The sequence below is a fragment of the Myxine glutinosa genome, chromosome 1 (genome assembly GCF_964187855.1).
Source record: "Myxine glutinosa chromosome 1, kmMyxGlut1.1, whole genome shotgun sequence".
In the NCBI taxonomy this organism is placed as follows: domain Eukaryota; kingdom Metazoa; phylum Chordata; class Myxini; order Myxiniformes; family Myxinidae; genus Myxine; species Myxine glutinosa.
The window spans coordinates 356,359,727-356,382,649 of NC_136261.1; the positions used below are offsets into that span (position 1 = coordinate 356,359,727).

Consider the following 22,923-nt stretch of genomic DNA (forward strand, 5'->3'; position numbering starts at 1 on the left):
TGCTGCAAAACTCTGCTGCAAAACTGTCACAGTGGCTGAAAACTTTCCTGAAAACTCTGCTGCAAAGCTGTGGTGGTGGCAGAAAACTTTGCTGCAAAACTCCGCTGCAAAACTCTGCTGCAAAACTGTCGCAGTGGCTGAAAACTTTGCTGAAAACTTTGCTGCAAAACTGTCACAGTGGCTGAAAACTTTGCTGAAAACTCTGCTGCAAAACTGTCGCAGTGGCTGAAAACTTTGCTGAAAACTCTGTTGCAAAACTCTGCTGCAAAACTGTCGCAGTGGCTGAAAACTTTCCTGAAAACTCTGCTGCAAAACTCTGCTGCAAAACTGTCGCAGTGGCTGAAAACTTTCCTGAAAACTCTGCTGCAAAGCTGTCGTAGTGGCTGAAAACTTTGCTGAAAACTCTGTTGCAAAAGTCTGCTGCAAAACTGTCGCAGTGGCTGAAAACTTTGCTGAAAACTTTGCTGCAAAACTGTCACAGTGGCTGAAAACTTTGCTGAAAGCTCTGCTGCAAAACTGTCGCAGTGGCTGAAAACTTAGCTGAAAACTCTGCTGCAAAACTCTGCTGCAAAACTGTCACAGTGGCTGAAAACTTTCCTGAAAACTCTGCTGCAAAGCTGTGGTGGTGGCAGAAAACTTTGCTGCAAAACTCCGCTGCAAAACTCTGCTGCAAAACTGTCGCAGTGGCTGAAAACTTTGCTGAAAACTCTGCTGCAAAACTGTCGCAGTGGCTGAAAACTTTGCTGAAAACTCTGCTGCAAAACTGTCGCAGTGGCTGAAAACTTTGCTGAAAACTTTGCTGAAAACTCTGCTGCAAAACTGTCGCAGTGGCTGAAAACTTTGCTGAAAACTCTGCTGCAAAACTGTCGCAGTGGCTGAAAACTTTGCTGAAAACCCTGCTGCAAAACTGTCGCAGCGGCTGAAAACTTTCCTGAAAACTGTCGTGTTGGCTGAAAATTTTCTGAAAACTCTGCTGCAAAACTGTCACAGTGGCAGAAAATTTTGCTGAAAACTCTGCTGCAAAACTGTCGCAGTAGCTGAAAACTTTGCTGAAAACTCTGCTGCAAAACTGTCCAGGTGGCTGAAAACTTTGCTGAAAACTGTTGCAGTGGCTGAAAACCTTGCTGACAACTCTGCTGCAAATTCTGCTGCAAGACTGTCACGGTGGCTGAAAATTCTGCTGAAAACCGTCGCAGTGGCTGAAAACTTTGCCGAAAACTCTGCTGCAAAACTGTCGCAGTGGCTGAAAACTTTGCTGCAAAACTGTTGCAGTGGCTGAAAATTTTGCTAAAACTTTGCTGCAAAACTGTCACAGTGGCTGAAAACTTTGCTGAAAACTCTGCTGCAAAACTGTCATAGTGGCTGAAAACTTTGCTGAAAACTCTGCTGCAAAACTGTCGCAGTGGCTGAAAACTTTGCTGAAAACTCTGCTGCGAAACTGTCGCAGTGGCTGAAAACTTTGCTGAAAACTTTGCTGCAAAACTGTCGCAGTGGCTGAAAACTTTGCTGAAAACTCTGCTGCAAAACACTGCTGCAAAACTGTCGCCGTGGCCGAAAACTTTCCTGAAAACTCTGCTGCAAAGCTGTCGTGGAAGCTGAAAACTTTGCTGAAAACTTTGCTACAAAACTCTGCTGCAAAACTGTCGCAGTGGCTGAAAACTTTGCTGAAAACTCTGCTGCAAAACTGTCGCAGTGTCTGAAAACTTTGCTGAAAACTCTGCTGCAAAACTCTGCTGCAAAACTGTCGCCGTGGCTGAAAACTTTCCTGAAAACTCTGCTGCAAAGCTGTCGTGGAGGCTGAAAACTTTGTTGAAAACTTTGCTGCAAAACGCTGCTGCAAAACTGTCGCAGTGGCTGAAAACTTTGCTGAAAACTCTGCTGCAAACCTGGTGCAGTGGCTGAAAACTTTGCTGAAAACTTTGCTGTAAAACTGTCACAGTGGCTGAAAACTTTGCTGAAAACCCTGCTGCAAAACTCTGCTGCAAAACTGTCGCAGTGGCTGAAAACTCTGCTGCAAAACTGTCGCAGTGGCTGAAAACTTTGCTGAAAACCCTGCTGCAAAACTGTCGCAGTGGCTGAAAACTTTGTTGAAAACTCTGATGCAAAACTGTCACAATGGCTGAAAACTTTGCTGAAAACTCTGCTGCAAAACTGTCGCAGTGGCTGAAAACTTTGCTGAAAACTCTGCTGCAAAAGTCTGCTGCAAAACTGTCGCAGTGGCTGAAAACTTTGCTGAAAACTCTGCTGCAAAACTGTCGCAGTGGCTGAAAACTTTGCTGAAAACTTTGCTGCAAAACTGTCACAGTGGCTGAAAACTTTGCTGAAAACTCTGCTGCAAAACTGTCGCAGTGGCTGAAAACTTTGCTGAAAACTCTGCTGCAAAACACTGCTGCAAAACTGTCGCCGTGGCTGAAAACTTTCCTGAAAACTCTGCTGCAAAGCTGTCGTGGAGGCTGAAAACTTTGCTGAAAACTTTGCTACAAAACTCTGCTGCAAAACTGTCGCAGTGGCTGAAAACTTTGCTGAAAACTCTGCTGCAAAACTGTCGCAGTGGCTGAAAACTTTGCTGAAAACTCTGCTGCAAAACTCTGCTGCAAAACTGTCGCCGTGGCTGAAAACTTTCCTGAAAACTCTGCTGCAAAGCTGTCGTGGAGGCTGAAAACTTTGTTGAAAACTTTGCTGCAAAACGCTGCTGCAAAACTGTCGCAGTGGCTGAAAACTTTGCTGAAAACTCTGCTGCAAACCTGGTGCAGTGGCTGAAAACTTTGCTGAAAGCTTTGCTGTAAAACTGTCACAGTGGCTGAAAACTTTGCTGAAAACTCTGATGCAAAACTGTCGCAGTGGCTGAAAACTTTGCTGAAAACCCTGCTGCAAAACTCTGCTGCAAAACTGTCGCAGTGGCTGAAAACTCTGCTGCAAAACTGTCGCAGTGGCTGAAAACTCTGCTGCAAAACTGTCGCAGTGGCTGAAAACTTTGCTGAAAACCCTGCTGCAAAACTGTCGCAGTGGCTGAAAACTTTGCTGAAAACTCTGATGCAAAACTGTCACAGTGGCTGAAAACTTTGCTGAAAACTCTGCTGCAAAACTGTCGCAGTGGCTGAAAACTTTGCTGAAAACTCTGCTGCAAAAGTCTGCTGCAAAACTGTCGCAGTGGCTGAAAACTTTGCTGAAAACTCTGCTGCAAAACTGTCGCAGTGGCTGAAAACTTTGCTGAAAACTTTGCTGCAAAACTGTCACAGTGGCTGAAAACTTTGCTGAAAACTCTGCTGCAAAACTGTCGCAGTGGCTGAAAACTTTGCTGAAAACTCTGCTGCAAAACACTGCTGCAAAACTGTCGCCGTGGCTGAAAACTTTCCTCAAAACTCTGCTGCAAAGCTGTCGTGGAGGCTGAAAACTTTGCTGAAAACTTTGCTACAAAACTCTGCTGCAAAACTGTCGCAGTGGCTGAAAACTTTGCTGAAAACTCTGCTGCAAAACTGTCGCAGTGGCTGAAAACTTTGCTGAAAACTCTGCTGCAAAGCTGTCGTGGAGGCTGAAAACTTTGTTGAAAACTTTGCTGCAAAACTCTGCTGCAAAACTGTCGCAGTGGCTGAAAACTTGCTGAAAACTTTGCTGTAAAACTGTCACAGTGGCTGAAAACTTTGCTGAAAACTCTGATGCAAAACTGTCGCAGTGGCTGAAAACTTTGCTGAAAACCCTGCTGCAAAACTCTGCTGCAAAACTGTCGCAGTGGCTGAAAACTCTGCTGCAAAACTGTTGCAGTGGCTGAAAGCTTTGCTGAAAACCCTGCTGCAAAACTGTCGCAGTGGCTGAAAACTTTGCTGAAAACTCTGATGCAAAACTGTCGCAGTGGCTGAAAACTTTGCTGAAAACCCTGCTGCAAAACTTTGCTGCAAAACTGTCGCAGTGGCTGAAAACTCTGCTGCAAAACTGTCGCAGTGGCTGAAAACTTTGCTGAAAACCCTGCTGCAAAACTGTCGCAGTGGCTGAAAACTTTCCTGAAAACTGTCGTGGTGGCTGAAAACTTTGCTGAAAACTCTGCTGCAAAACTCTGCTGCAAAACTGTCGCAGTGGCTGAAAATTTTGCTGAAAACTGTGCTGCAAAACTGTCGCAGTGGCTGAAAACTTTGCTGAAAACTCTGCTGCAAAACTGTCACAGTGGCTGAAAAATTTGCTGAAAACTTTGCTGCAAAACTGTCCCGGTGGCTGAAAACTTTGCTGAAAACGTTGCTGCAAATTCTGCTGCAAAACTGTCGCAGTGGCTGAAAACCTTGCTGACAACTCTGCTGCAAATTCTGCTGCAAAACTGTCACAGTGGCTGAAAATGTTGCTGAAAACTCTGCTGCAAAACTGTCACGGTGGCTGAAAACTCTGCTGAAAACCTTCGCAGTGGCTGAAAACTTTGCTGAAAACCGTTGCAGTGGCTGAAAACTTTGCTGAAAACTCTGCTGAAAAACTGTCGCAGTGGCTGAAAACTCTGCTGAAAAACTCTGTTGCAAATCTGTCCCAGTGGCTGAAAACTTTGCTGAAAACTCTGCTGCAAAACTGTCGCATTGGCTGAAAAGTATCAACCGCAAACGCTTCAGTCCAAATGCCAATAGCCGAGTGAGTTTTGAAAAATCATAATTCTTTGGTTAACCTGCATTTTCCAACGTAGGGACAAACTACCACTACCAGCCATATTCACATTGTCATTACACTGGTTTGCAGAAGTAACTTTGTTAGACTTACTGTTACAGGCCAAGCATTAGACTATGCTATAACAGTTAAACTTGACTTGTAATGTTAATCCTTACTCGACATAGACTCTAGATCCTAAATCTAACTCTTGATTCTAGCAATTATAACCTCCGCCACCGAAGGTGGACGCAGGTTATGTTTTCACCCCTGTCTGTCTGTATGTTACTTGGCAAAAAAAACATTTTTACACAAGTACGTTGATCACTCCGGTTTGTGTGTTTGTCTGTCTGTCTTATACTTGCCTACGAGTGACAATTTGAAACCGATCTTCACGAAACTTTACCAAATGGTAGAGTTCTTTGTCCGACAAAATCCAATATATTTGAGGTCGAAAGGTCAAAAGGTCAACATAGGCCAAACGTCAACCACTTCTCTCGAATTACTAAAATCTGCAATTTTCATCCGAATGACTTGAAATTTGAATAGGATTTTCATATCAGCTAACTGAATTCAACCACCATCTATTTTTGAGATCAGCATAGGCCAAAAGGTCAACATAGGCCAAAGGTCAACAACCATTTAAAATTTCTAAAATCCTCAATTTTCATCCGATTGACTTAAAATTTGAATGGGATTTTCATATCAGCAAACTGAATTCAACCACCAACTATTTTGAGATCAACATAAGCCAAAATATCAACTTAGGTCAAAGGTCCACGACCATTTCAAATTTCAAAAATCCTCAATTTTCATCCGATTGACATGAAATTTGAATAGGATTTGCATATCAGCTAACTGAATTCAACCACCAACTGTTTTGGAGATCAAAATAGGCCGAAATGTCAACAACCTTTTCAAATTTCTAAAATCCTCAATTTTCATCCGATTGACTTGAAATTTGAATTGGATTAACATTTCAACTATATGAATTCAACCAGCAACTTTTTTTGAGATCAACGTAGTAGTGCATTATGATATGTCATGACGCTCAATTTTTTGTGCCAAAAGTGATTTTTTTGCAGTTTAGTCAACTTTGGGGGGTAAATTTACAGAGAAATTAGGGGTTGAATTTGTTCGCTAACTTTTGGGGTATTGGGGGCCCTTCAGGGGGGGGAACCCCCAAAAATTGCAAAATCTATATCTCGGCTCCTAGACATGCTAGCTTCATGATCTTGGTGTCTAGGATAGGGTTTCTGGGGTGCCGAGTTCAATTATGATGTTTACAAGATGATCTGAGGTCAAGGTCATAGGCTCAAGGTCACCACAGGGTCACAAACCTGTCGAGAGCAGCTTCGTCCTGTGTGATGCCAGGCAGTGCACCATGCTTCTTGAGAAGTTTGATCTCCTGCTCCAACCCCTGGTCTGTGAAGAGGTTGCAGAATGCCTGCATAGACTTGGTCACAACAAAGTCACCATTCTTGAGGGCTTCCCATGTTGTAGGATCATCGTCTTTCAGCTGATACATCTGGGCCAAATGTGGAGGCATTAGTCTTGCGTAGTTGACCAGGCCATGGAAATGGAAGTATTTTGTGTTTTTCTCAATAGCAGCCAGGCAGCCTTCCCAGTCTCTCGACCTCGCCGCTGCAATGATTTCGAGAAGAGCCTCAACCTGCTCGAGGTAATTGTCAAAGAACTGACTCATCTCCCCACCTCCAATTGAAGCCTCTTCCTGTTGGATATTTTCTGAATAGTAGCTCCTTGGTCTTCGTGGATGGATACCATTTCTGGGTCACGCTCATGGAGGGTTCTACGCAATGCTACACACAGTCCCTTGAGGCAACTTGGAGGTAGTTCTCCGATGACGATGTCCAGTTTAAGCAAGAGGATGGCGAGAGCATTCATGATGTGGTATTCCACACCTCGCTTGTAGCTCTTGCCACTGTATATCCCTCTCAGCGCTGCTGAAGAATAGATACCTGCGTCTACTGCTACGGTGTCTTGGCCACTCCCCTCTGATGTTTTGCCAAGTCCATGAAGTACAGCAAAAATGACGTGGAGAAGTCCAGCCCTCAGGACCCAGTTCTTGTTCTTGACAGACTCCTTCAGCTGAAGTGCCCTTTGATAGAGGTCGAGATCAAGAGTGATCAGAGTTCTTCTTTCAGGACCAACAACCACCGCCGATATGTCTTGTGCCAAACAAAGAACATTGTAAAGAGTACCATAATCAGTGGGTGATGTTCGAAACAGCGGTGCCACAACTTCCACATTGGTTTTTGTCGGTAGCTGGTTGCCATTCTGATTTTTTATGAGGAGGTGCTGCGTGGCTGCCCAAGTTGGCATCACGTCTTCTTTCTTCAATCTTTTCTTCCCCCTTCTTTCTGTTACTTCTAAAATCATCTCGGTTTTGTCTCCAACATCTGCAGCATCACTGACATCTCCAACATCTGCAACATATCTGGAATCTCCAACATCTGCAGTAGCTCTGGAATCTCCAACATCTGTAGCATCTCTGGAATCTCCAACATCTGCAGCATCTCTGGAATCTCCAACATCTGCAGCATCTCTGGAATCTCCAACATCTGCAGCATCTGTGGCATCTCCAGCATCTGCAGCATCTCTGGAATCTCCAACATCTGCAGCATCTGTGGCATCTCCAGCATCTCCAGCATCTCCTCCACCATCATCAGTGTCAGGTGCCTTAGGCAGGGGTGTATTGGCGAGTAGGTTGGCTAATGCCCATGTGTGGGTGAACTTCGAGTACTTTTTTAGTAGGTCCACTTCCCGGCTGAAAGGGTAACTGGGGAACCTGATTGGAGTCAGTTTGATCTCAGGCTCGTCTCGGTAATTGATTTGCATTTGGAGGGGTTTCTGAGGGGGCTTGGCAGGGATCTGCAGTGGTTGGTTGATGAGTTCTCCATCTTCATCCCGCTGGAAGAGCACCAGCAACATCTCGTGAAAGGTGTTCTGTCCATATGCTGTGTTTTCTAGAAAGTCAATGTTGTCTATAGCAAACCAGAGAGGGACATTTCGTTTGACAAAGTCTGGGAAGCAGTACCCTCCAGTTGACAACATCCGCTGCTGCACTGCGAACTCCACCCTCTTCTGAAGATTGAGTATGTGTTGGTAGTCACTTCCTATGTACACCGTGGACAACGTAGAGACAAGGTTTTGATCACGTATACGGGAATGAATTGCTAGGGGAAGGCCAATTGAGAGCGGGGTTTCCACTGTTTTTTTGAACCCATGAGAAGTCTTCAACTTGACTTGTCTGTGACGTCTTGAGCTCTGCACTATCAGCTGGCACACAACATCCACATTCTTCTTCACTTCTGCTTCACGCTGTCCTGAGATTATTCTAGCTTCAGAGCCATACATGATATGCATTATTAAAAACTCTAGCATAGGGGGATTTTCAAAGTTATTGAAGTCGCCTGTGAATTTCCAGTCTCTTGCACGGAGAACCTCCTTCCTCAGGGCACGAGATAGATCAATGAGAACCCATGCATCTGTGTCTGCAGTTGCAAACTCAATGGCTTGCCCCACTGACTTCTTCCTCATAACTCTGTGGCTGTGAGTAGGATTGGGAGGCTCAACAAATTCAACCTCTGGCACATGCTGTTCAATCAATTCCTACGGGTGCTTCTTGTGATTGTCACTTCTCTCCTCATGAATTTTCTTCTCCTTCAACAGGTTGATGTAAAAGTTGTTTAACTGATTCATGCTAAGGACACAGTCATCTATACTTAGGGAATCTCTCACATACACAACAAACTCAGCATCACACACATTTCTCACATGTCTATATGCATCGCTATCTCCCCGTTCCTTGCCATGTCTGTCTGCAACCCTGATACAGTCTCGATGGTAGTACTTTTCTAATGCTGATGCATCTCCAGAGTCCGACAGTTCAGCTAGACTCGATCTGACTAAGTCATCCTCGGTAGCCTCTTTGAATGCTAGAAGTCGTTGACCCATAGAATCCGATACTACTCTATGCAGCCCTTGTGATGATTTTGGACAAAATGAACATGTGGAGAACATACATTTCTTTTCCTTCGGAAGCACCTTACAACCTTTCTGTCTTAGAGGCCTAATTGCTGCGTCAGATTTCTCTGTCTTGGGTGGCCGTCCACGTTTTGGAGCCATTGGCACTACATCGGAGGTAGAGGATGCATGAGAAGACGTTTGTGTTTGGGAACGAGCGCGTTTTCTACACATCTCTAAGTTGGCCTTATTTGCAAGAGGTTTGCGACACTTGCTGTGATAAGAGACATTACGTAAATCTGACTCCGACAAGCTACTTAAATGATCTGCCAGCGATTTGAGGTTCACATCACCTAGACTAGCCCGCTCTACAACCCTTTCTTTTAGATCTCGCACGAGTGATATATCATGTTCATCAACAAGTTTGTTATTCACAGAGTCTCCCTCTTTGCAAATGATGCAAATCCTTATTTCTTCAGATTTTTGTTCCGACATTGCAGAAGGCAGGTTGAAATGCTCAGAGCTTCACTTCATGGACACGTTCACAGCAATACAGCGACACACCTGGAAATAAAGAAGAAAAAGATAAGCAAAATATGGCTACATCAACGTTTTGGCATTTAGCCAGGATATAGTGCATTATGATATGTAATAAAAAGGCCTGTTGGATGATTTTTTTCCCCAAACTGATTTTTGCGGTTTTAGTAGACTTGTGGGGTGAACCAACCGAAAAAGTAGGGGTTGACCGCGAATGTCGAAAAGGATGTCACGACTGAATTCCTCACCCAAAAAAACCTATATAAAGTGGTACTATACGATATAATTCAGTTATTTTAGCTAATTTTACCTTTTGGAGCCATTTATGACCCTGTGGTGACCTTGAGCCAATGACCTTGACCTCAGATCACCTCATAAACAACATGATTGAACTCGGTGCACCCAGAAACCCTATCCTAGACACCAAGATTATGAAGCTAGCATGTCTAGGAGCCGAGATATAGATTGTGCAATTTTTGGGGGTCACCCCCCCTAAAAGGCCCCCCAAAATACCCGAAAAGTTCGCGAAAAAATTCAACCCCTAATTTTCCTTTTCATTTACCCCCTAAAGTTGACAAAACTGCAAAAAAATCACTTTTGGCACAAAAATCGAGCGCCAGCCCTTTTTCTTACATATCATAATGCACTATTGCGATGTTTACCGTGACGTCACGTACCCGATCACGTGACCGCGCTCTTTGTTTTGGTTGGCAAAACACCAACCATGCTGGCCGTCTCTAAGTGGTGAAGTTTTACGATCAATGACGTGACACAATTTCAAGGACAATGCCTGTGAGCTGCGGTGTTGTTAATTGCACAATTTATTTTGAAAAGAACTCGGGAATAAGTTTCTATAGAATTCCAGAGCCACTCTCCATGTACGGTCTCGAAGTCGAAGCATTCTGACTTTTTTTTTTAACTTGATGGCATTTCACACAAAGTTGTGAGAAACTAAAGAAGAAGAAGAATCGTTTGGCTTCTCAGATAAAATAGATAATTCTGTCTCTGCAATTTCAGGTTAATTTTCTTTTTAAAATGGCTTTTTCTGCAATCAGGGCATGGATTGACGTGTGGATGTGTGTGTGGGTGTGGGTGCGGGGGGGAGGGGAGGGAGGGATGTGTGTGTGTGTGTGTGTATGGTGGGGGGCGAGGGTGTGTGTGGGGGGGGGGGGGTCTGGGGATGTGTGTATGTGTGTGTGTGTGTTGGTGTGTGTATGCATGTGGGGATGTGTTTGTGTGTGGGGGGGGATGTGTGTGTGTGGATGTGTGTGTGGGTGTTGGTGGGGTGGATATGTGTGTGTGTGTGTGTGTGGGGGGGGGGGGGGGGAGGGAGTGTGTGTGTGTGTGTGTGTGTGCGGGGGGGGGGGGGGGAGTGTGTGTGTGTGTGTGTGTGTGTCTGTGTATCGGGGTTGTATCAAAGGGGGTTGTGTCAAAGCATGTCCAATGAAAGTGGGGTTGTAGCAAAAGTGGGTGCAAGTAAACCGGTCATCACTGCCAGCAGTTTTAAAGTGGCAGTTCTAGTGGCAGAGTGGCAGTGGCAGTTCTTCCTTCTTCCCCACACACACCTAGGCCTCATGAGGTTTGTTGTTGAGACGCTGTGATGGTATGACTTTGCCTTTGATAAAGCAGAATGGTACATCATTCCCGATCGCATGATACCACAGTGGCTTCACATGACCACTTAAAAAAAATTGTATGCCTCTAGTGACCTGAATGCCTTCAGTGACTCCCTTGTGTAGATACCCGGTGTGTCAATCAAGTACGTGTACACGTCGCCGTAGTTCAAATCTGGCCAGCAAGATGGATTGTTTTGCCATCCTTTCAATGCAAATGGATCCGGAAGAATATAATATCCTCGCCATTCCTATAACTCAACTTCGATTTGTACCGAGATTTTGCAACAGTGTCAAGACTATTAAAATACTCCGAAACGATCACATGTGTGTCGAGCGATGCCATTGTGCAAAACGAAAACACAGCACTTTTGCCAACCAGGCTGCTGCGCATGCGCGGATATGGTGGGTTTGTTTATAAACAGTGAACATCGCTATAGGCCAAAAGATCACATAGGCCAAAGGTCAACCGCTTTTTTCAAATTTCTTAAAATCCTCAATTTTCATCCGATTGACTTGGAATTTGAATGGGATTTGCATATCAGCTTACTGAAACCAACCACCAACTATTTTTTAGGTCAACATAGGCCAAGAGGTCAACATAGGCCTAATTTCTAAAATTTTTAGTTTTCATCCAATTAACTTAAAATTTGAAGACAATTTGCATATCAGGTCACCGAATTCAACCACCAATTATTTTAGGGGTCAAAAGGATGCTCTCCCTGAGTGCCATTCTACTTTGTTCTCGTTTGCCAAGTGTCGCTCTATGAGTGATTTTTCATTTGTTTGTCTGTCTGTCTCTGTTTCTTTGTCTGTGAACAAGATATCTCAAAAAGTTGTTGATGGATTCAAACGAAATTTGGCAGTGAGGTAGCGTATATGACAAGGACGATTCGGATTCGGCCTATAAGTGGGATACAAAACATAAACTGTTCAGCCTGGCGGAGGTATGCACTCTACCGAGTGCCGTTCTAGTTTCGTAATGCAGTCAATGCAAAATGAATATGGACTTGGCTTTGGTACTGGTGGACTCGCTGTACGTCAGAAATTTAGCGTAACCAATAATGTGACTCAAACTAAGTATAGTCGTCGAACTTGCAAGTTGTAATATCAAAAATTATAATCCATACACTAGTAGCCACCACCATCATAAATGTATCATAATAGCCGTAGATGATTCTGTCTGTCTGTCTGTCTGTTGGGCGTCTGTCCGGGGTGTGGCTTACTCGGTTTGCAGAGTAGCTCCACCCATAGCTCCACCCATTCTGGGAGAGGCTTCATATAATTATAAACAAATATCCACCATTTTATTAACTCGCATAGCTTTGAGGCCTGTTTTGTAGGCCCGTGGTGTCTTGCTCTCTCTCCCAGTTTTATTTCAAATCAAATTCGATACATCATTTCATTTTTCACAGTCGCTAACATAGTTTTAGACTCGGTTGAAAAAAAACGGGAAGAAAATCCGATGAAAGTTGCCGTTTATAGAACGAAATGAATTCTCAAACGCCTGTAAACTAAAGCCCATTCATTGAGAGTCACCCTCACGATTTTATCTCGAATTCACCATCTGATTTAATTTTTATCGATGGTTTTAGACTCGGTGTCAGAAATAATTGAGAACATTCACACACACGCGGGAAAATACAGAGATATACAGTATTTATAAAAATCGCGCCATGATGAAACACGAAAATACACCGCCTAAAATAACAGTTGGGGAAAATGTCGACATATATTAAAAATTCGCTTTTTCTTTTCCGTTAAGATATATTACTTTTACCTTTTATGAGAGTCGGCACAAAAACGACATACATATCTTCGTTCTTACTTATTTCATTCAACATTATTATCCGGAAGTAAATATGTTTCAGGAAATTACCGAGAGATATTTCTTCGTTTTTTTAAAATTAGTTATGTGCACATACACTTTAAATAGGTTTATTTGAAATCTTTAATTTTCACAATGTAATTTACTTGCCATTCGTCATTTGATAATTACGAGACACTTCCTCTTGAAGATCGTGACAATTCATGCGTTGCGTGGAGGTGGAAACTTCCATTTCCAAAATGAATGAGACGATCGATGAAGAACGCAGACTTGAACAGGATGTAGCAAGAAAACGAATGAGACAGGCGAACGAGTCCGTCGATGAACGTCAATGCAGACTTGAACAGGATGTAGCAAGAACCGCATAGAGACCGCACGAGACCGGAGAACCGCACAGAGACCGCACGAGACGGGAGAACCGCACAGAATGCTGCTGCAACAACGGTGAGGAGGGTTGGAGTGGAGCGAGGGGTTGGAGAGTGAGGGCGAGGGGTTGGAGAGTGAGGAGCGAGGGGTTGGAGAGTGAGGAGCGAGGGGTTGGAGAGTGAGGAGCGAGGGGTTGGAGAGTGAGGAGCGAGGGGTTGGAGAGTGAGGAGCGAGGGGTTGGAGAGTGAGGAGCGAGGGGTTGGAGAGTGAGGAGCGAGGGGTTGGAGAGCGAGGGGTTGGAGAGCGAGGGGTTGGAGAGCGAGGAGATAGGGGTTGGAGAGCGAGGAGCTATGGGTTGGAGAGTGAGGAGCGAGGGGTTGGAGTGCGAGGAGGGGTTGGAGAGCGAGGAGCGAGGGGTTGGAGAGCGAGGAGCGAGGGGTTGGAGAGCGAGGAGCGAGGGGTTGGAGAGCGAGGAGCGAGGGGTTGGAGAGCGAGGAGATAGGGGTTGGAGAGCGAGGAGCTAGGGGTTGGAGAGCGAGGAGCTAGGGGTTGGAGAGCGAGGAGCGAGGGGTTGGAGAGCGAGGAGCGAGGCGTTGGAGAGCGAGGAGCGAGGCGTTGGAGAGCGAGGAGCGAGGGGTTGGAGAGCGAGGAGCGAGGCGTTGGAGAGCGAGGAGCGAGGGGTTGAGGAGCGAGGGGTTGGAGAGCGAGGAGCGAGGGGTTGGAGAGCGAGGAGCGAGGGGTTGGAGAGCGAGGAGCGAGGGGTTGGAGAACGAGGAGCGAGGGGTTGGAGAGCGAGGAGCGAGGGGTTGGAGAGCGAGGAGCGAGGGGTTGGAGAGCGAGGGCCGATTGGAGCGGAGAGCGAGGGCCGATTGGAGCGGAGAGCGAGGGCCGATTGGAGCGGAGAGCGAGGGCCGATTGGAGCGGAGAGCGAGGGCCGATTGGAGCGGAGAGCGAGGGCCGATTGGAGCGGAGAGCGAGGGCCGATTGGAGCGGAGAGCGAGGGCCGATTGGAGCGGAGAGCGAGGGCCGATTGGAGCGGAGAGCGAGGGCCGATTGGAGCGGAGAGCGAGGGCCGATTGGAGCGGAGAGCGAGGGCCGATTGGAGCGGAGAGCGAGGACCGATTGGAGCGGAGAGCGAGGGCCGATTGGAGCGGAGAGCGAGGGCCGATTGGAGCGGAGAGCTAGGGCCGATTGGAGCGGAGAGTCAGGGCCGATTGGAGCGGAGAGCGAGGGCCGATTAGAGCGGAGAGCGAGGGCCGATTGGAGCGGAGAGCGAGGGCCGATTGGAGCGGAGAGCGAGGGCCGATTGGAGCGGAGAGCGAGGGCCGATTGGAGCGGAGAGCGAGGGCCGATTGGAGCGGAGAGCGAGGGCCGATTGGAGCGGAGAGCGAGGGCCGATTGGAGCGGAGAGCGAGGGCCGATTGGAGCGGAGAGCGAGGGCCGATTGGAGCGGAGAGCGAGGGCCGATTGGAGCGGAGAGCGAGGGCCGATTGGAGCGGAGAGCGAGGGCCGATTGGAGCGGAGAGCGAGGGCCGATTGGAGCGGAGAGCGAGGGCCGATTGGAGCGGAGAGCGAGGGCCGATTGGAGCGGAGAGCGAGGGCCGATTGGAGCGGAGAGCGAGTTCCGATTGGAGCGGAGAGTGAGGGCCGATTGGAGCGGAGAGTGAGGGCCGATTGGAGCGGAGAGTGAGGGCCGATTGGAGCGGAGAGTGAGGGCCGATTGGAGCGGAGAGTGAGGGCCGATTGGAGCGGAGAGTGAGGGCCGATTGGAGCGGAGAGTGAGGGCCGATTGGAGCGGAGAGTGAGGGCCGATTGGAGCGGAGAGTGAGGGCCGATTGGAGCGGAGAGTGAGGGCCGATTGGAGCGGAGAGTGATGGCCGATTGGAGCGGAGAGTGAGGGGTTGTAGAGAGGAGTGTGAGGGGTTGTAGAGGAGTGTGAGGGGTTGTAGAGAGGAGTGTGAGGGGTTGTAGAGGAGTGTGAGGAGTTGTAGAGGAGTGTGAGGGGTTGTAGATGAGTGTGAGGGGTTGTAGATGAGTGTGAGGGGTTGTAGATGAGTGCGAGGAGGTGTTGGAGAGGAGTGCGAGGAGGTGTTGGAGAGGAGTGCGAGGAGGTGTTGGAGAGGAGTGCGAGGAGGTGTTGGAGAGGAGTGCGAGGAGGTGTTGGAGAGGGGTGCGAGGAGGTGTTGGAGAGGGGTGCGAGGAGGTGTTGGAGAGGGGTGCGAGGAGGTGTTGGAGAGGGGTGCGAGGAGGTGGTGGAGAGGGGTGCGAGGAGGTGGTGGAGAGGGGTGCGAGGAGGTGTTGGAGAGGGGTGCGAGGAGGTGGTGGAGAGGGGTGCGAGGAGGTGGTGGAGAGGGGTGCGAGGAGGTGGTGGAGAGGGGTGCGAGGAGGTGGTGGAGAGGGGTGCGAGGAGGTGGTGGAGAGGGGTGCGAGGAGGTGTTGGAGAGGGGTGCGAGGAGGTGTTGGAGAGGGGTGCGAGGAGGTGTTGGAGAGGGGTGCGAGGAGGTGTTGGAGAGGGGTGCGAGGAGGTGTTGGAGAGGGGTGCGAGGAGGTGTTGGAGAGGGGTGCGAGGAGGTGTTGGAGAGGGGTGCGAGGAGGTGTTGGAGAGGGGTGCGAGGAGGTGTTGGAGAGGGGTGCGAGGAGGTGTTGGAGAGGGGTGCGAGGAGGTGTTGGAGAGGGGTGCGAGGAGGTGTTGGAGAGGGGTGCGAGGAGGTGTTGGAGAGGGGTGCGAGGAGGTGTTGGAGAGGGGTGCGAGGAGGTGTTGGAGAGGGGTGCGAGGAGGTGTTGGAGAGGGGTGCGAGGAGGTGTTGGAGAGGGGTGCGAGGAGGTGTTGGAGAGGGGTGCGAGGAGGTGTTGGAGAGGGGTGCGAGGAGGTGGTGGAGAGGGGTGCGAGGAGGTGTTGGAGAGGGGTGCGAGGAGGTGTTGGAGAGGGGTGCGAGGAGGTGTTGGAGAGGGGTGCGAGGAGGTGTTGGAGAGGGGTGCGAGGAGGTGGTGGAGAGGGGTGCGAGGAGGTGTTGGAGAGGGGTGCGAGGAGGTGTTGGAGAGGGGTGCGAGGAGGTGTTGGAGAGGGGTGCGAGGAGGTGTTGGAGAGGGGTGCGAGGAGGTGTTGGAGAGGGGTGCGAGGAGGTGTTGGAGAGGGGTGCGAGGAGGTGTTGGAGAGGGGTGCGAGGAGGTGTGGGAGAGGGGTGCGAGGAGGTGTGGGAGAGGGGTGCGAGGAGGTGTGGGAGAGGGGTGCGAGGAGGTGTGGGAGAGGGGTGCGAGGAGGTGTGGGAGAGGGGTGCGAGGAGGTGTGGGAGAGGGGTGCGAGGAGGTGTTGGAGAGGGGTGTGGGAGAGGGGTGCGAGGAGGTGTGGGAGAGGGGTGCGAGGAGGTGTGGGAGAGGGGTGCAAGGAGGTGTGGGAGAGGGGTGCGAGGAGGTGTTGGAGAGGGGTGCGAGGAGGTGTTGGAGAGGGGTGCGAGGAGGTGTTGGAGAGGGGTGCGAGGAGGTGTTGGAGAGGGGTGCGAGGAGGTGTTGGAGAGGGGTGCGTGGAGGTGTTGGAGAGGGGTGCGTGGAGGTGTTGGAGAGGGGTGCGTGGAGGTGTTGGAGAGGGGTGCGAGGAGGTGTTGGAGAGGGGTGCGAGGAGGTGTGGGAGAGGGGTGCGAGGAGGTGTGGGAGAGGGGTGCGAGGAGGTGTGGGAGAGGGGTGCGAGGAGGTGTGGGAGAGGGGTGCGAGGAGGTGTGGGAGAGGGGTGCGAGGTGGTGTTGGAGAGGGGTGCGAGGAGGTGTTGGAGAGGGGTGCGAGGAGGTGTTGGAGAGGGGTGCGAGGAGGTGTTGGAGAGGGGTGCGAGGAGGTGTTGGAGAGGGGTGCGAGGAGGTGTTGGAGAGGGGTGCGAGGAGGTGTTGGAGAGGGGTGCGAGGAGGTGTTGGAGAGGGGTGCGAGGAGGTGTTGGAGAGGGGTGCGAGGAGGTGTTGGAGAGGGGTGCGAGGAGGTGTTGGAGAGGGGTGCGAGGAGGGGTTGGAGAGGGGTGCGAGGAGGGGTTGGAGAGGGGTGCGAGGAGCGGTTGGAGAGGGGTGCGAGGAGCGGTTGGAGAGGGGTGCGAGGAGCGGTTGGAGAGGGGTGCGAGGAGCGGTTGGAGAGGGGTGCGAGGAGGTGTGGGAGAGGGGTGCGAGGAGGTGTGGGAGAGGGGTGCGAGGAGGTGTTGGAGAGGGGTGCGAGGAGGTGTTGGAGAGGGGTGCGAGGAGGTGTGGGAGAGGGGTGCGAGGAGGTGTGGGAGAGGGGTGCGAGGAGGTGTTGGAGAGGGGTGCGAGGAGGTGTTGGAGAGGGGTGCGAGGAGGTGTTGGAGAGGGGTGCGAGGAGGTGTTGGAGAGGGGTGCGAGGAGGTGTTGGAGAGGGGTGCGAGGAGGTGTTGGAGAGGGGTGCGTGGAGGTGTTGGAGAGGGGTGCGTGGAGGTGTTGGAGAGGGGTGCGTGGAGGTGTTGGAGAGGGGTGCGAGGAGGTGTTGGAGAGGGGTGCGAGGAGGTGTGGGAGAGGGGTGCGAGGAGGTGTGGGAGAGGGGTGCGAGGAGGTGTGGGAGAGGGGTGCGAGGAGGTGTGGGAGAGGGGTGCGAGGAGGTGTGGGAGAGGGGTGCGAGGTGGTGTTGGAGAGGGGTGCGAGGAGGTGTTGGAGAGGGGTGCGAGGAGGTGTTGGAGAGGGGTGCGAGGAGGTGTTGGAGAGGGGTGCGAGGAGGTGTTGGAGAGGGGTGCGAGGAGGTGTTGGAGAGGGGTGCGAGGAGGTGTTGGAGAGGGGTGCGAGGAGGTGTTGGAGAGGGGTGCGAGGAGGTGTTGGAGAGGGGTGCGAGGAGGTGTTGGAGAGGGGTGCGAGGAGGTGTTGGAGAGGGGTGCGAGGAGGGGTTGGAGAGGGGTGCGAGGAGGGGTTGGAGAGGGGTGCGAGGAGCGGTTGGAGAGGGGTGCGAGGAGCGGTTGGAGAGGGGTGCGAGGAGCGGTTGGAGAGGGGTGCGAGGAGCGGTTGGAGAGGGGTGCGGAACGGTTGGAGAGGTGCGCGGAGCGATTGGAGGGGAGCGCGGAGGGATTTGAGACGAGCGCGGAGGGATTTGAGAGGAGCGCGAGGGATTTGAGAGGAGCGCGAGGGATTTGAGAGGAGCGTGAGGAGGTATTGGAGAGGAGCGTGAGGAGGTATTGGAGAGGAGCGTGAGGAGGTATTGGAGAGGAGCGTGAGGAGGTATTGGAGAGGAGCGTGAGGAGGTATTGGAGAGGAGCGTGAGGAGGTATTGGAGAGGAGCGTGAGGAGGAGTATCATTGGAGAGGCGTGAGGGTGGAGAGGAGTGAGGGGTCACATATTATGTGAAATAAATAAATTGTGTTCATTACACCATTTTAACCATTTTGTAAAATTTAATGTGCAGCATGTAAATCAAGATGTCCAAATGTCACACACGTCCATACCCGTGGGATTCCCACGGGTGACCCCACTAGTCATAAATGTATCATGATTATCAACATGCAAATAGTTGAATGCCTGCATTGGATTAATGCGAGCAGTAAATCTCAGCTACCCTCAGAAATGACCCGTTATCGTGGCTTGGCGGAAGAAATTTTAGGAGTGTTAGTGATGCAATGACTGGGAGGTGCTCATGTGATAATTCCAAACGTTTACCTCAATATTAATTCAGATCCCAAATGAACAAATTACATGTAGAGATCTATGCAGATTTAGGTTAAGCATATGAATGATGTAAAATATACTTTGACAGGTTTGGCATATTTCGTTTATTTCTTTCCCATAGAGACCAAGGCAAAGGCAAAGCCATGGACCTTGTGTCAAGCCATCCCACAGGTTCATGGTTATTGTTTAGATGTTTTTTTGTAAATTAATGACGTGGAAAGTATTTATAAGGACAGGGAACAATCACACAGAGAGAACTGGGCCACAGTTGGAAATTTACAAGCTCTATATCTTGTATCTGACCGTGATACAAGGAAGACAAGTTTGTTGTAGTTTTAATATCGTAATACAGGCATATTTACCTTGAAAGTCTAGTTTATACCATTGACAAACATAATCCATCCAAGCGTCCATAGTTGGCGATGATACCAATTCAAAATCTACAATAAATTATTTGAGATATTTCCAGCAATAGTAATGATTCAGCACAGTGAAAGCGAGAAAGCTAATGCGGATGGCCCGCAGCTATGGCGGTACCTATAGAGGGCTCCATTCCGGAAGCGGTCGGCCGAATCGGTCTACAGCTATATGATGCAGTGCCCCCTGTTGGTTAGAGATAGAATTTGTAATTTGTTCATGGTGGGCGATAGCTGGCCTGCACTTCACAAAGGACACAGTCAGATCTTTAACGTGCACCAGATAATGCTGGCAGATGGGAAGCCGAGCTTAACTTCCTTCCTAGGGAAGGCATACACATTGATGTAGTAGCTTCCTGCCTGCGAAACACCAGGATAGCAGTTTATAGCTTGGCCAAGATTCAAACCCAGGCGCTAAACATCCGAGGTGTGCATGTGCACATACCTCTAAGAGTCAAAGCTATCCCGCTGGCGCATCAGTAGTGAGGATACTGGACAGGCATCCCAGAAGTTGAAAGTGCAAATAAGGCTGGAAGAAGATGAATAAGAATATATCTGCACAAAGGATTTGGATTCTAATAATCAGGAACTCGAGCGAGTCTCCAGAGAAAGTGATTTTTCTATTTAATAACTGGACAAAAGGTTAGAAGGGCAACAAACCTTCGAGTGTGGTGGAGGGGGCACAGATGGATAAGGATCGCACAGACAAAACAGTACAATGATAAAAACCCAACTAAATTATGCATGATATTCAATTGGGGAGGGGTTGGTAATTCACCTTCTCCACCTGCTTCGGTCTACATGTGATGCCAGTAGTAAACACATAATGGTTGACTCGATGCCATCAGGGCATCTTTTGCCTCCCACGAATGATTGTGACTACTAACCCTAGTTACCTGTTGTTCTCAGAGTTGGCGTTTGAGGAATAAATCAATGAATAAACAACGAGACGTCATGCACAGCATGATGCTTTCAAAATCCACCCTCCCCAAAATGAAAAGTTGCCATGGATACATCAAATTGTCCATTTCATCAAGATTATAATTGACGATCTTAATCAAAGCTCGGGTCCATCGGATGAAAATTGACGATTTTTCAGAAGAAAATCGATGATTTTAGAAGTTTGACCTTGAGTTGACCTTTGACCTCAAAAATAGTTGGCTTCCCAATTTAGTGACTCAATATGCAAATGCTGTTCAATTTTCAAGTCAATCGGATGAAAAATGACAATTTCAGAAATTCGACCTCCAAATGACCTTTGACCTCAAAATCAATAGACTTCTTCCTTATGACGAACTCTACCATCTGGTGAAGTTTCATGACGATCGGTTCAGAATTGTGACATGTAGGTGAGTGACAAACAAACAAACAGAACAACAAATAGACATTCAAAATAACAAACTCAACCGACCAATATACTTGAAAAATCTTCGATTTGGCAAGTAACAATCAAATAATGAAATGAGAAGTAACAAAAAAGTTTAAATTACGAAGAAATGTATGTGAAGGATATCATTCGATCTATAAAATAATGAACATCAATAGATTTCGCAGTTTTACTGAATTTATAATGAAGATTGATAACTGTACAATCATTAAAAATACGTCCAATCACCTTCCACCCCAGCTGCACCAGATCTTCTCATCAACGCCAGCCTGGTCCAGGGATCAGCATACATCGAGGACCGTCCACTGCACATGTTAGACTGTGCTGCGGAAGAGGGCTGTCTATCCGAGTCCGCCCGCTACGTACCTTGGCCCTATGGCAGCCGACGTCTACTCCGCTTCTCATCACAGGTGAAATGGCGCAAAGAAGGAAACTAGAGAAGGAAAAATAACTGCAAAGGCCTGAACAATGATTCTCTCTCCATCGAGACGGCAAACTATGTCCAGTACAAGATTACAAATGTTTATATCTGTAAGGTTATGCAGCCGTTTAGCCATTTCAGATCCTGATGGGCATTCCTCTGCCCAGGCTGAACAGTTTATGTTTTTTATCCCACTGATAGGCCGGATCTGGATTCACACCTGAACCAAATTCGAATTGGTTTGTTCTTGTCACCGACCAAACTCATCCACCAGGTTTTGTCATAATCCATCCACAACTTTTTGAGATATTGTGCTATCTATCATTTTTGGCCCCATTTCTCATTCATAAAAAAAAAAATTCGTATCCGGATTGAAAATGGAGAATCTCTTTAAAAAAGTAAAAAAAAATTCTCATATCCGGATTCGAATCTTCACCAAAATCGAATCGATTCGTCCTTGTCAAGCACCCAACCTGCCTACCAAGTTTCATCCAAATCCTTCACAATTTTCGAGATGTCGTGTTGTATATCGTTTTTGGCCCGATCACTCAATGGTAATCAATTTTTAAAAAATGATAGTTACCGGATCTTCAGCAAAATCTAATCATTTCGCCCTTGTCAAACACCCAACCAGTCCACCAAATTTCACGGATGAAAACGTAAGCTCCGTCCATCGCACATGATGGAGGTAATAATATGAATACGAATAGAACCTTACTTTAAAATTTAAATAGCTAACTACATTTCCAATATAAATAACCAATAAATAAATAAACAAGAAGACGTCATGCGGAGCACGATGCTTGCAAAATACGCCCCCCCCCCCTCCCCAAGAAAAAAAATTCCATTGATACAGCAACTTGTCCATTTCATCAAGATTAAAATTGACAATCTTGATCAAAGCTCGGGTCAATAGGAAGAAAATTGACGATTTTTCAGATGAAAATGATGATTTTGGAATGTTGGCCTTGAGTTGACCTTTTGACCTCAAAAATAGTTGGTTTCCCTATTTAGTGACAATGTGCAAATGCTGTTCAATTTTCAAGCCAATCGGATGAACATTGACGGCTTTTTAGATTAATATATGACGGCTTTTTAGATGAAAATTGATGATTTTTAAAATTTGACCTTGAGTTGACCTTTAACCTTTTGACCTAAAAAAAATAGTATGTTTCCCAATTTAGTGACTCGATATGCAAATGCTGTTCAATTTTCAAGTCAATCGGTTGAGAATTGACGGCTTTTTAGATGAAAATTGATGGTTTTTAAAAACTGACCTGACGTTGACCTTTGACCTTTTGACCTCAAAAATAGTTCATTTCCCAATTTAGTGACTTGATATACAAATGCTATTCAATTTTCAAGTCAATCGGATTTAAAATGGCGATTTTAGAAATTTGACCTCCAGATGACCTTTGACCTCAAAATCAATAACCTTCTCAATTGGGACGATTTATACAACTTGGTGAAGTTTTGTGACGATCGGTTTAGAATTGTGACCTGTAGGCCAGTGACAAACAGAACAACAGACAGACAGACAAACAGACAGAACCACAAACGGAACCGACCAATACACTTGAAAAATCTTCGATTTTGCAAGTAATAATAACCAATAATAGATTTCAATAACCAATATAAATAACTATGACCATAACTAGGAATTTAGGAAAGGCAAATTTGACACTTGTTGCTGCATCACCCGATTGATTACAATTTCATAGGAAAGGGCCTGTGATGACAGGATACCTCAGCGGTAGTGCTCGACTCTTAGTTATGGATTAATCGTTCAATTACTGGTGGAATAGTATCCAACTAAGAACTTTTGTCCGAACGCTTTGACAAAATTTGCGGTCATACAGTCGTCTTATGTGATGGCCATTAACATCCAAACGAGTAGGCCATTGTATGTTGGTACCCTGACCGAAATCAACATTCCTTACCGACCCCTGACTTTCTGGTCAAAGTCAATGTGCTACCTTCCTTACCTTAATGTTACTGTAACGTATCTGACCAATAAGGGTTACAGATAGCAACAATATCTAAAGCAGGGGTGGGGAACCTTTTTCCTGTCGAGGGCCATTTCGATTTTTAGAACATCCTTCGAGCGCCATGCTA

The 22,923-nt window shown here is 47.9% G+C and overlaps 1 protein-coding gene across 1 annotated transcript in view; it reads left to right on the plus strand.

The window, feature by feature from the left end:
• Window positions 1–22,923, plus strand: part of LOC137413598 (lysyl oxidase homolog 3-like) — a 91,864-nt gene that overhangs the window by 29,911 nt on the left and 39,030 nt on the right. The window contains exon 11 of the mRNA XM_068099030.2: window positions 20,628–20,797. Within this exon, the coding sequence (XP_067955131.2) occupies window positions 20,628–20,797 (170 nt within the window). The remainder of the gene's footprint in view (window positions 1–20,627; window positions 20,798–22,923) is intronic.